This window comes from Necator americanus, chromosome V, assembly GCF_031761385.1.
Source record: "Necator americanus strain Aroian chromosome V, whole genome shotgun sequence".
Lineage (NCBI taxonomy): Eukaryota > Metazoa > Nematoda > Chromadorea > Rhabditida > Ancylostomatidae > Necator > Necator americanus.
The window spans coordinates 17,427,948-17,441,891 of record NC_087375.1 but is presented as its reverse complement, the minus strand read 5'-3'; the positions used below and the strand labels follow the sequence as shown (position 1 = coordinate 17,441,891).

Here is a 13,944-nt window from a genome sequence, read left to right as displayed (position 1 = left end):
GAAATGCCTCCGCTTCCAAAGGATCGCGTTATCCTCACGAAACCTTTTCAAACAGTCGGCTGTGGTTTCTTGGGACCTTTACGATCAAAAACCAGTGGAAAACTCTACGTATGCCTATACACATGTCTAACGACCAGAGCAGTGCATCTTGAGGCAGTAGAGGATCTGTCGGCGATCGCCTTTCTCGACTCACTCATAAGGTTCATCTCTAGGAGAAGAGTCCCAAAAATCATTAGATCGGATTGCGGTACAAATTTCAAACTTGGCCAACGCGTCATTGAAACACTATTCCAACATGACGAGAAAAACGAAAAAATTTTTGTGATGTCGTACAGCGCTAGTAGAGGAATACAATGGGTCTTCAACCCGCCAGGTGCGCCCTGGATGGGTGAAGCGTGGGAGCGCCTTGTAGGCACTGTCAAGCGGGCAATCGCTAAATCGGTTGGAAGAAGGAAACTAACACCTCTTGAACTGCACACACTTGTGACTCAAATTGAAGCCATAATAAACACAAGGCCTCTTACAGCACTATCATTCAGTGTAGACAACATCCATCTCAAACCTATTGACTTTCTTCAAACACACCTAAAACACAGATTAACACCAACGAGCAGTGAAGAATTCGAAGATCCATCATATGATCTAACACTCATACACACTATGTCACAAGCAAAACAAGCGCTAGATCACGTAAAGATTATAACTGAAAAATTCTGGGTAAAGTGGCACGTCGACTACCTTACAGCGCTGCGCGAAATTCAAAGCAACATCCAAAAGCAGCCGCGCCACGTGAAGCATATAGAGCCGCAGCTCAAAGAGATCGTCTTAGTGGAACAAGAAAACTTGCCGCGCGCAAACTGGTGTTATGGGAAAATAGTGGAGCTCGTTAGAAGCAACGATGGCCTTATAAGATCGGCGAAGTTGTTAATGCATAATAAGCACATCTGGCATAGGCCTCTTAACAAAATGTATCCTCTAGAAATTTGTACAGGAGGTACAAGAGAGATATCGGAAGATCATACTTCAAACACAGCCCCTGACTTACCCCAATCGAGTGAAGGAGACGTCCTCAAGTCTGGTAGACCGACGCGTGCTGCTAAATTGAAGGCAATGAAAACCATTAGAAAATTATCGGAAGAACACAACGAGGTACATGTAACGAAGGTCCATGGATCAAACGGACTTTTTAATTTTGTGGCGTTGACAATGATTATAACTATGGGATGTGCAGTAAGGGCAAATGCCTCAATCAATTGCGCCAATGGAATTGTAAACGTCAAACCTCCGGCATCCAAATTCGAGCTATGCATACGTTCTTCATGCAGATATTTTGAGAATGAATCACAAAATCTCCGCTTACAATTGCCGTTCACAGCAAAAAACACCATGGCAAAATGGCCAGCGCAGTTGCCTCTCAATCAGACAGCGACGGTTCGGTCTCCACCGACGACTACTTTGTTCGCGAGCGCAGTAGGAGTATCATACAATTAAAAACATTCACGCCGCAACCGCTCGGCCGCGCAAGTGCAATCGCTCTCACTATTGTTTTGCTTTGCCTAGTGTTTCCGCGTGAACAAGCGAGAGCTCACCAACATGGATACACCAGACGCAACGTAGAACTCATTTGTACGTCACATAACAAATGCGCTTTTGAATTTTACCAAGAAATTCTGTTTAACTAGCTTAATCACATGACATCCATCAACATTATGCATGCTAACGACACAATAGGCTCCGTAGCCGTAGAAAGGCTACCGGTAGAGCTTCACTGTCCTAAGCGTACGTTGCTTTACCCCAAGGACACAGAATACACGGTTTTCAGTGCAACCTGGTGTGCTCAAATGGGTTCATGTACTCGCAATGCATATTCCAACATTACTTCAAGCAGTGAAATAGCTGAGCTGGTGGACGCCTCACAATACCCAGGATACTTTCGGTTGTGAGCCATCATGCGGCCGGCTCCTATGTGGATGTCTCTTACTTCTCCTAGCATGTTCGTTCTATCGCGTCGCACAAGTACCAAGGACAGGGTTGTGTATGAAGTCGCGAAATGTGTATGAAGCGTCAATACGATTGAAAGTGAAGGTTTTACTTTACGACAAAAATTCCTACAAAACACTCGTCTTACAACCGTATATGACAGAAACGGTTGACGACACCTCAATAACGGTAATATCGTTCATGAAACCATCATGCGCTCTATTGAAAAGCACATTTGCAATCAAAAAAAATGAAATCTCAATCGTTCCATACGATTTTGTTTTACCGACCGAACGCTCCACAAAGGAAGAGGCGCTGAAACAGTTTTCAAAATACAGAAATAAGATGATCTGCGATTGTGACGTGCAGGCAAACCCAACAAGGTGCAATTGCCCATCTGACTCAATAAGCAGCATCAAAACTGACATAACCAATATTTTGCCTGTGTCAAGTCCATTTGTAAAGGTTGTAAGCAAAAATGGAGCGATAACGGCATTGTCCAGGAGAGAAGAAATGACAGTCGCTACAGAGTCGAAGTATATGCGCGACAGCGCTCACTACATTGTCCAGCAAAACAGCAACATCAACTTGACAAATTTGATGGGCTGTTACAACTGTCAAGGAGGAGCTACCGTGATTGCGTCATGTTCCACAGAGATTCCCGCTTGGGTTATAATTCAATGCGACGACCATAGCTTCTCAGTGGAATGCAACCCGAACGCGAAGCTTTCGCTGATCACTTTAGACTACCAACAAGCAGTCGTAAGACAGAACTGCCGTGTCACCTGCAACGACCGCTTGATAAAAATTCTTCTCTAGAGCACAATTGCCTACCTGCCACACGTTCATGACAACAAAATTCTCAACTCACGCCAGAAAGTGGCGCTCCCTGGCATTCGTCGCTGGGATGGTGCTAGGACTGGGATTTACCCGATCTCAGGCCTGTATTTCAACGCGAAGATCGACGCGATTGTCAAAATACTCAACCGCCAAGCTGACGACGTCAACAAAAAAATGGATCTGCTACTGGAAAGAAAAAAACAGAAGTCGAGTTGTGTCTTCTGCTCGTTCGAAGATAACAAGGATAACCACCCGACTGGACAATGCTGCAGATATCCGGATCCCGTCTCACGTGCGGTACAAGCGTCCAACCTGCAACTATGCAACAGATGCCTTCAACCTCGTCACGTGGAAGACTGTGGAATCTCGTGCACATTCTGCGCTTCTACTCATAATGTGCTTCTATGCCCGAACAAACCATCTGCGTCTTCCACCTACAAGCGGCGCAAAATTTGAAATCTCATCGCCGCCCCGCAGGAGAGGTGCCCTGGTTGACTCAACCACTGCAATTCTCCCTCCCTCCCTTTTACGCTGGCGTCCGTCGCCCTCCATTCTTCTTGCTGTCGCCTCGTGCTGTCGTCATAACTACTATATTCAATCGCCTTCCAGTTGCCGATGCTGCCAGTATTCAGTCGCCTGTCACCTACGTTCAACCCTCGTCAGTATTCGTCAGTTCCTCCGTCAGTTTGATTCTCTGGCTGTATTCATGTGTCTGACTCGTTTCGCCGTCGCTAACGATCGATGGACCGATGGCCACTCGAGGAAAGATGCCGAGCGAGTCGAGGAACACATCAATCGCGGCTGGGATTATGATCAACAGCAGCATACGGTAACAGTTAGTTCCGAAAGATCTTCGACAGTTCTATAGTTCTGTGTTTTGCGTAGTTCCTTTGTTGAGCACGCCAGTGCCGCGGTATCTCGCAACCTTTTCGCTTGTTCCTTTTCTTTGTATTCAAATGTTAGGTTAGTCAATCGATGACCGCTGTTGAATGCTAGGTTAGTCAATCGATGACCGTTGTTGAGTCTTGAGAACGAAAACATTTTGTGATGTTGTAATCCGATAAGCTATTGATTCGCTACAGTATTTGAAGACGAGTCATAGCGCACTTGGCATTCGATGGAATTCTGAGAGAATAAATCTTGAAGAACCACTGAACCTCTCGAACAGTATCCATGCAAATTCGCCAAAGGACAATGCATCGTTGAGTCACTCCGAAATCGACGGAATCAACAGGAACTGCTGTCAAAAGGATCGTTTCACAGTCCTTGATGGTGTGCGCTGGAATATCGGGCCTGGGCAAGACCAAGCTTGTTTTTGTCCAGAAAGGAGTTAAAATCAATGCCAAAATCTTTCGAAACCAAATCATGGAGGATGTGGTGATTCTTTGTGCTATAGAAAACGCTAAGGAAACGCATTGACTGGACCTTCCAACAAATTCCCACCCACGGCGCAAAGAAGCCACCGTAATGGTGTGAGACCAATCTTTTGGATTTTTGGACGGAGGATGTTTGGCCTTCAGACATCCCCGCTCTCCTTTGGACTGCTATCTGGTCGATCTCGGAGCAAAATGCCTGCTCTTTTAAACATTAGTCATTGGCTTCGCTGAAAAGAGCTCGGATAAAGGCATGGGATGAAACCTTGCCGGAAACGATCGCGAGGGTTTTCAAGAATTTCTCGAAGAGTTTAGATGCTTGTATTCAAGTAAAAGGCGGTCATTTTGAATGCTATGTGTGAGATCATGTGTAGAACTTTTTCTATCTAATTAATAAAGATAAATATTCCTTATTAGAATTGATTGATACAGAATTGTGAATAGTTTTTTGCGTCACACTTCTTGTGGACCACCCCATATATCTTTCTTTATCAGGAATGTTTGTACTCAAGACGCTCTTGCTTCGCGGCTTTCTTGCTAAAAAAAAGTTAGTATCTGAGAAGTGAATTTATTTATCACTCAAGTTCGATTAGGTAATAGCACTAAAATATGAAAACTATATGAAATTTTCTGTCATCACCGTTGTATCGTTATCAGAATAAAAGTCATACCTCAGATCGTCTTCTTCAAACGTCTCATACACTCCTCATATCCTTTTTCCCTTCTGCGAAGCAAAAGTAAAGAATCCAAAGAATCCGGAAAGACACGAACTCCTTCTCTACCCAGCTTCAATCATCCTCCTACCCCCAGAAACGACACACTCGGTCAGTCCGACAATCCGCTGCCGTCCTGGCACTGATGACTATCATTGCAGCGAACAAACTCTTGTTCGGACGTTCTTTGTCAATACTCAGTACAACGAAATCTTGCTCAATAGTAAACTCCACTGAAATCTGCATGTTCAACGAGGGTCAACGCTAACTCTCCAACCACTTACTCAGGAAGTATTTCCTTGAGAAATGAGAAAAGCAACCCATCGGACTCATCTCCCTCCGCGTCAGGAACATTCACCACATGTGTTAGTAAAAAATCGAGTTTTTCACGAGAGACCACGAAATAACTTCGGAATCGCCCCAAAGATGCTGTAGAGCAGGCAGCTGTCAACCTAACAAGTGCGACAACATTAAGTCTTCAGACACCATTCCCGAGTTCAGCTGGAGAGCATCAAACAACCCGAACTTCACTTTCTGTCAAGCAAGCTGTAAGTGCATCACGTGCGATGGATCTGCACACCATCTTGCTTGTTCTACAGATACTGTGTAACACCAAAGTCAAGCATAGTGTACACTGTGTTTACGTGTCCAATATGGGAACTTACAGTAATGGCGGACATTACACTCCAACTATAATCAGGTAGTACGACATACCCACCCACTCTTCACAGCTGAAACCGCCTGTAACAACAAGCACCAAATTGCTACGTGCACGAAAAGAGGAAAATTAATCGAACTGATATTCCACTTAAATTCTCCAAAGATAGCGACGAACTGCACTATCTCATGCTCCGAAGGACAGTCCAGCTTCCACATGAGCGACTTCCTCGACTATGTCAACGATGCACAACTTTAGGAGGACGAATTATTATATTCATCAACAACGAAGGGTCAATCGACTCGCCGAGAAATACATTCGCGACAATAATCGATGGACATTCATTTATCGGAAAATTGAATTTTTTCAACATTAAGTTTATCCTAATCTGTTGTATGCTTGCCTTGTTCATACCTTGTATTATTTCCACAGTTCATGCATTCCATGACCTTTCGCTCTGTAGTAAAGGAGCGAATTTAATTGTCCCAGGGAATTTATCTAACCGATAAATTAATTAGATTCTTTCAGTAACTTCAAGTGAACCAAAGATTAGTCATTTCTCCATTTCTAAATTTGTTTTGTCTGTTTTCTTATGATGAACTTTCCCCAGCTCAGTCATAAGAAAAGAATACTGTCAAAATTGAATTCCTAGACGAGTATATAAACCCTCTGTAATTGTTCACATACGGTCTTGGCCTGCGAATAAATCAAGCAAGAACGCAACGACTAAACGTAGTATTATATTTCGGCGTCACTACATCAAACTAGACTCGTGAACATATCTCTAATTTCCAGGACAAAATTACCAGCGCGACATTGTGGGACCTATTTCAGTGTCTTCTAAAGCAAAAATGCCAAATTGGCACCATACGACCCATTTCAGAGCTTCATGAAAGAATCTAGCGAGGTTAATGCAAACATAATTGACCCACAGGAAGTAGGTAGGAGCGCGTATCAGCGTGGAACGCTACGCAAGCAGTTGTCACGGCCAAGAAAAGGTTCTTGACGTCTCAATTAGCTCCCGAAGAATTCGTCGATTAGTGATTCATGTAACTATTGCGCGGTACTGTTGTGCCAATAAATCTGTCGCCTCAATTTTTTTTTCCGTATCTCTATCATTTGCAAATCACATTTGTGTAAACCGATTCATTTCTTTTGCCACAGGCGCACCAGTCTGGAACACCTGCAGACCTTCTTCTACTTTCTGGCGTTGGAACACCAATCCGACGCCGTACAATTTGTGCTTTCTGGTGGTACCGGAGCATCAATCTAACAACGTTGAGCTGATCTCCCGTTTCACTGCACCAAGTATATTGGTGACACCCAGACACACAGAGAAACACAGACAAAGACATTGTTAGGCTGGACAGATAGTCCTGTCACCCATTTTTCGAAATTTGCAGAACGTTTCATTTTTTGGCGGAACCCAAGCTGCACCCTGTTGTGGTTGTAGAACATTCTTGTAGCTTCTCCACAATCATGATCATGCTATATAATGACGGGCTTATTCTGTCACGCGTGTGTGTGTGTTTATCTGTGTGTCACTAAATGCTGCGCCGGATATCCAATAAATGGGGTTCGACGGGTCCACCGGCGTCGGATTGGTGCGCCGGTGCCAGATATCCATAAAGTGGGGTACGAGGGGTCGCACAGCGTCGAATCCCTGTGTCGTGGTGTAGGAGTATCGCACAGTAACTTCGTGTGCATGTCGCAAAAGACAAATGGGACGTTTCCTAGTCGTATCCACTGCGTTGCTTTTCATCCTCCGTTCTACAGCATCTTTGGGGCGATTCCGAAGTTATTTCGTGGTCTCTCGTGAAAAACTCGATTTTTTACTAACACATGTAGTGAATGTTTCTGACGCGGAGGGAGATGAGTCCGATGGGTTGCTTTTCTCATTTCTCAAGGAAATACTTCCTGAGTAAGTGGTTGGAGAGTTAGCGTTGTACCCTCGTTGAACATGCAGATTTCAGTGGAGTTTACTATTGAGCAAGATTTCGTTGTACTGAGTATTGACAAAGAACGTCCGAACAAGAGTTTGTTCGTTGCAATGATAGTCATCAGTGCCAGGACGGCAGCGGATTGTCGGACTGACCGAGTGTGTCGTTTCCGGCGAATGTAGGATCGAAGGTGGGTAGAGGAGAATTCGTGTCTTTCCGTATGGATTCTTTATTTTTGCTTCGCAGAAGGAAAAAAAAGATGGATGAAGAGGAGAAAAGGAGGATATCCACTTTCGGATAACAAAGATGCCTGGCTTGAAGACTCAGTAGAGAGACGTTATGATAAGACAAGTTGACACGATCAGCATGATGTCGAGGTTTGTCCAGCATTGGATATTGTAGAGCTTTTCTAGACAGAGAATGCAGTGGAGAACTTCATATATTGGATGCGAAGGGCAAGTGAGTGAAGAGTGGGAAGGCGCACTCCATTTTGCCATGCTCTGATTGAGACAGTATACTTGAAGACTATCAGTTCATGGGAAGTAAAAACGAATTGATTGAGATGTGGGACGCAATAAGAACTTATGCATGCTTCTATAGTGTCTACTTCTGGACTTAATTTCGATTCCGCCTTTTGAGCACTTCTCTGAAATCAGAACAGTTTCTGCGTGAGCTTCTGAACTGTGAGGATAGAATTCTATTGCTATTGTTCCCATGCCTTTGTATTTGGAATCAGGAGGTCTGATGCCTTTGTATTGCTTAAGTAAAAGAGTGCTACCGGCGCGTCGTATATGCAGAATGTATCTGCGTTGTTGCTGCACTGATGTTTATCACAAATGATTGAGGTATGGTCGTGTTGCACGAACTTGTCTTCCTTCCGAGTTGACGCAAATGAAGTCGTCGGAGTTTAGGTAGTCTTTCACAGAAACTTGAAGTCGAGATACCGAGAGTAGTGTTCCGTCGCAGAGTTCAATTTGATTGAACGTGCCTATTTTCTTGTTCGGATTGCATTTAGTTGGATTTTCAAAGGAGCAGACTCCGTCAAGAGTGGAATTGAGGAAATGGAATCATTGTTGCTCTTGATTGTTGTGTGCGAGAGCTATTGTAGTGCAAACAGAATTGGGACCATTTCGGACATTCACATTTTATCAGCAGAGTTGTGCATCCTCTTGAGTACTCACTCGAATTTCTCCGTCCGTGTGTGCACATAACAGGAAACCAACAGATGGTTTTGCTTTGAGTACATGGCTACTGCTACTCCGTTTCTCTTGTCGTCCTATAAGGAAGACGTATTCATCGCGAACTAGTTTTTCATTGTGATGACTTCGTGGATGTGTTGGTGTTCGCGAGGCATGTCAAGTAATCGGCTTGCCATTTCTTCCAAAAGGTTTTGAGAAGTTTCAGTCCAAATCGCCAGTCCTTTATTAGAGTATCTTTTGTAGCGAATTGCGGTTTTTATTCATCGTCTTCATTGAGAAAACGTGGGGCAGACAAACGGGCTGGAGGACCACTGCGTCCTGTGGAAGGTGTAAAGTCTGCCTGGTCGTTTACGTATGTGAGAGGCGTTGAGTTACAAATTGCTTCTGAAACCTTTGTTAATATATGTGGCTCGTCCATTAGTAGTGTCTGATATCTTGTGACATAAAGCGTAAACGCAAGTTTGATAATGCCTACCATCTGTTTTTGCCATGGGGTGAACGCTGGTATGAATTTCAATTGCTGATCGTGCAGTAGTCCAGATTGTTCTGAGTTCGTGGGTTCTTCCACATGTGATCGCGGGAAGGCTTTGAATGCCGGGGCATTGTCGCATATTATTCTTTTCGGTCAACCGTTTGTGGCGATAAAGCGTCTCACGCTATTCAGGAATGTAAGCGACAACAGATTGTGTATTATGTCAGTCACGATGGCACTGGAGTTCAAACAGGTTAATAGGAGATCCAGCACTTTTTAGCTTCTCCGTTTTTGGATCTATATTTCATTGGTCCCATGACATCTAATCCACAGCTTTTGAAGGGATAGTTGGATTTGTTCATGCGATGATCTGGATGGGCAGGGAAGTACGGTAACTTGAGGGGTTTCGCATTCATTCGTTTGCAAAAACGGCAACGATTTTTGGTGACGTGTTTCACTGTCAATCTTTTTTTGGATATCCATACCGAATGCCGAAGCTCGAACAGCGTTTGTTCCGTACCACAATGGTGGTTTCTTTCATGGATGTAGAGCATGAGCATGTCACCGAACGACTAATGATAATTGTAATCTGTAAGGTTGATATATTCAATAAGCCGTGTCTCTGTTGGTATGTAAGACGCGTGTTACATTACTCGGAGATTGAATAGATAAGGGCTAGGGAATGGGCGTCATGAAATAACATCGGCGGGTATGAAGAAGTTCACACGAACCGTAGTCAGTGTTCTCGCGTTCATTCTGTAGATTCTCATTGCTGTTCATTTATTCATCCATTTATTGTAAATCATATTGATTTTTGTTCGTTCGTTGAATTTGTTATTAATTGAATAAAACCAGGTTTAATTACCCAAGTTTGAGGTAGTGAGAAAGTACCGCGTGGCCTGACAGCGTCCTTTCGCGTGTCAGAAGAGCGAGCGTAAAATCGCAAAACTACTTCAATGAAAAGTTCGGTGATGTTGCTTTTCCCCAGAAGTATAATTGCTTCTTTTGTTTCCGGTGGCAGGATAGAGTTCTGGATTCTTGTTCGGACTCTGAGTAAGTTTGTTTGATTGGATTTGAAGACGGCGAGTTGACGCATTAGATCATTGTTTGGTGTGCCTTCAACCTGTGCCATCCGGACTAGGATAATTTCAGCCTTTGATCGAAAGTCAGTCGCTGTAGCTTTAAAGTGTTGTGTAGCTTTTGAAGATAATGGTAAGAGGTAATGAAGGTGATGATCACGACAACGGTTCGTAACATACGTGTTTATTTGCTGAATTTCTCGGATTCTATGGTTGAAGTGCTAAGAATAGGTTCGATTTCTTGGTCGTGCTGGGCAGTATAGCATACTGAAGATGAGTTCTGTTCCGCTATAGCCGAGTGAATCTTCGTTTCAGGCCATGCATCTTCTTCTGCAAGCAAAAATTTTGGTGCACTCCACTACAGATCGTTGCATGTTAGGCCGTTGATTGTGCACTCGCGGCTTGCGATATCAGCAGGGTTCAATGAACCTGGTACATGGCGGATGAGTGCATCTTGAGCCTTTTCTCGGATTGTTCGAACGCGATTTCGTATGAATACTGGAAGATCTTTTTCTGATTGTGTCCATGAGAGCGCGACTATGCTGTCTGACCATAAATAGGTTCGATCGATGAGAATATCCAAATGTAGAACTAGATAACGAAGTTAGCGCCGATGAGTAATCTTGAGAGTTCCAGTTTTGGCACGGTCATTAGAGGTTTCTTCGGACCCAGACGTGATTTTGAAACTAAAAACATGATTCTTTTGGGATGACCATCAAACTTCTCCACTAGGTAAGAGGAGGCAGAGTGATGTGAGCGAGTGAATATGCGAATTGTGATGCATCTGTGAAAAATATCGTATCGTGTACTGGGGACTTTGTTTGGCATCAACAAGCAAGGAAAAGTCACTGAAGACATTGTCCATGACTCAACGATATCTTTCCACCCTTGCAGTTGGTGCGGTAATGGTTGATCCAATGTGATGTTTTCCATCCAGTTTTTGGATGGAAATTTTCCCTGCCTGCACCACAGGAGTGATCCAGCCAAATGGATCGTAGATGCTTGCTACCCTTTGTAGTACTCTCCTCTTCGTCCATGTTACTTCGGTGGTGTGTTTTTTTTTTGTTTTTCTGCAGAACTTTCTTGCTCTTTCATGAATTTGTTGAGTTCCTGGTTGTTGCTGACATAATCTCTGTTATTCATTTCTGCGTTCTTGAAAAGTTCTTTGGAATCCTTGTAGTATTGTTTCCTTTCTTTCACAGATGATATTCCATAGAAAACATTATCCACATAGGTGCTCTGAAGTATTTTCCTTGCAAGTAGTGTCTCTGTGCTAGCAAGGTGGTGGTGGATTGTTGCTGCGAGTAGAAACGGAGAGGATATGAGCCCGAACGGTACGCGACAAAATCTGTAGACGATTATGCTTCATCTGTTCGCTTTTTTCGTTGGATCTTGCAACCAGAACCAGGGTGTAATCTCGACATTCTTCTTGAAGGTCATCAAGAATGCCTTTTCAATGTCACTGAAGACCTGGATTGGCATCGCTCTTGTTTGAAGAAGGACTCCAAGTAGGTCGGGTAGCAGGGTTGGTCCTTTGTGGAGTATTTCATTGATATTTATGCCTCCTTTCTTTTTGGCTGACCCGTCATAAACATAGCGTACCTTAATGTTTTTTCGACTCCGTGATGACGCCATGGTGAGCAGGGTAGTGACAACTATTGGTAGATGTGGTTTTATGTGCTTTCTTGATTATCCCTCTCTGCAGTTGGTCTGCAAAAATTTCGTGGTAATTCTTCATATATTCTGGATTCTTCTGAAGGATCTTCAAGTTTGACAGGAATCGAGAAAAAGCGAGATCGCAATTGGATGGAATGGGATTGGACATGGATTTGGATTAACCTTGGATGGAAGTTTTACTGAATATCGTCGTTCTTGTTCGTTGTACTTGCTTGTGTTATTGAATTCTTCTAGGCACTTGTTATCGTCGGATTGATCGGGATCATCGACTATTCCCAGTGACTCGTTTGACAAGAAAAACGTAGCTTTATCAGATCGGAATGACGGGCAGGATTTGCCACTGATGTTGAGTAGTTGAAAACGACGCTATTGGAGTCGTTGAGTCGAAAAGCATTATCTGCTACAACCGTACCGATCCATGTTTGGAAGATGCGATATCCATTCGATAGGAAAGATATGCTGAACTGATCGTGAAAAACAAGCTTTCAAAAGTGGTCCATACCTATAAGTAGCTTCAGTGCAGAATTTTGTTGACGAGGTGTAAGTTGTTCTCGTCATATTCGGGAACCGTAGCATATTTGATTTTCATGATAAACACAGGTAGTCCCTAAACCTGGAGAAAGGTTGTTGTGTTATCGGTGCAGCGAATCCCAATTTTGTCAATAGTTGCCTAGTTGTCCAGCCTGTAAAATGACTTGAGGAGACTAGCTGATGTATCAAGTCAGTGCTTTTATACTTCCGGACAAGTCTAGTACCAATTTCTCGATCTCCAGAGTGATAATGGGCTTGGTTGGCTCTAGGCGGTTCCAAACCATCGACCGTCCAGTCACGGCCGAATCTTCTATGGTAAGGTCAAGACGACATTGAAACACGTTGTTTTACGTCTCTGACGATACGATAACGCCGACACATTAGCTGTTAGTTAATAAAGAAGATCAATATCAATATTGGCTATAGCTCAAGTAAATTAATCAAAACAATGGGATATCCCCCACCACTGCTGAATAATTCCAACTGATTTTGTTGTAAAGTAAATGAGACATTCTGAACCGTTTTATAGTCGTGAAAATTATGTGCACCCTAATGTATTTCGCATGTCTATTCGCCTCTGGTTACCCTCACCATTTTGCTGAATCCTTCATTGAAAGGCTGGAAACATGCACTCAGACAAATAGTCAAATAATAGTTAGCTGTAACCTGGATTAACGTAGCACCCTTTTCTTTAGTAGAATGATGATGGTGTTCATGTCAATTCTCGTTTGCGTTCTATGTTAAGTGTTGAGCAAAAAGACAAAATCTTTGTCTAATAATTCATAACATGTATTTTGAAGCTGCTACGGTATCGAAGGGATATAGATGTAAAATTAGGTTCGAATATCTCTTTAATGTAGGATATTTAAACACATAGCAAAAGATTACAAGAAAACCATCCATCAATGTGTATTTACCTTCTAAAAAAGTACGAAATAAGCTTCTTTTGAAAAAAGCGTTCTTAATTCTCTAGAAGAAATCTACCGAAAGTGCTCTTGCCTTAAATTTGTATCCATAACTGAAGATAAGCGAAGCGAGCACCAGGAGAAGTCTAAAGTTCACTTCTCATGGTGCTGACTTCCCTGAGAGCCTGAGATGCATAGCCAACCGCAGTGATGGACGTATCAAACAAACAAGACCCTTGTATATTTTCGGGTACTGCTCCTGTTTCTTAATTGTCAAAGCTGTAATGTTTTCTTAGAGTTCATAAAAAAAAACACACGGTTGAGTTTTCATCATTCCACCACTCTAATCGTCTGAAATAGTTCATATCGTAGAACACGAATGATAAGATCCGGAACGTAGAACACCACAACCTTCATCACGATAAATAGCAAGACGAGGAGCAGGAAGCTATGCATGCCGATAAATAAAGTGGAAAAGTTAGAAAAAAGGAAGAAGTGTTCTACGTCGGTCAGGCCGTCTGGGATGCGCCAAAAGGCTCGACATCAATCCAGAATCGTTCAAATTCTCTTCATCCTC

The 13,944-nt window shown here is 43.2% G+C and overlaps 4 protein-coding genes across 4 annotated transcripts; 3 read left to right on the top strand and 1 right to left on the bottom strand.

Annotated features, from left to right (window-relative positions):
- Positions 1–3: 3 nt before the first annotated feature.
- RB195_014206 (uncharacterized protein) lies at positions 4–1,491 on the top strand (the record flags this gene model as incomplete). The annotated part of the gene is made up of 1 exon (XM_064204361.1): positions 4–1,491. One exon carries the CDS (start codon positions 4–6, stop codon positions 1,489–1,491), a length of 1,488 nt encoding a protein of 495 aa, XP_064060242.1.
- Positions 1,492–2,037: 546 nt separating this feature from the next.
- Positions 2,038–2,799, top strand: RB195_014205 (uncharacterized protein; the record flags this gene model as incomplete). Its single annotated transcript, XM_064204360.1, has 1 exon — positions 2,038–2,799. The coding sequence occupies one exon, from the start codon at positions 2,038–2,040 to the stop codon at positions 2,797–2,799; it is 762 nt and encodes a 253-aa protein (XP_064060241.1).
- An 88-nt stretch (positions 2,800–2,887) lies between these two features.
- RB195_014204 (uncharacterized protein) lies at positions 2,888–3,688 on the top strand (the record flags this gene model as incomplete). The annotated part of the gene is made up of 1 exon (XM_064204359.1): positions 2,888–3,688. One exon carries the CDS (start codon positions 2,888–2,890, stop codon positions 3,686–3,688), a length of 801 nt encoding a protein of 266 aa, XP_064060240.1.
- Positions 3,689–13,527: 9,839 nt separating this feature from the next.
- On the bottom strand, positions 13,528–13,823 carry RB195_014203 (uncharacterized protein; the record flags this gene model as incomplete). The annotated part of the gene is made up of 2 exons (XM_064204358.1): positions 13,528–13,632; positions 13,707–13,823. 2 exons carry the CDS (start codon positions 13,821–13,823, stop codon positions 13,528–13,530), a joined length of 222 nt encoding a protein of 73 aa, XP_064060239.1.
- Between the last annotated feature and the right edge of the window lie 121 nt (positions 13,824–13,944).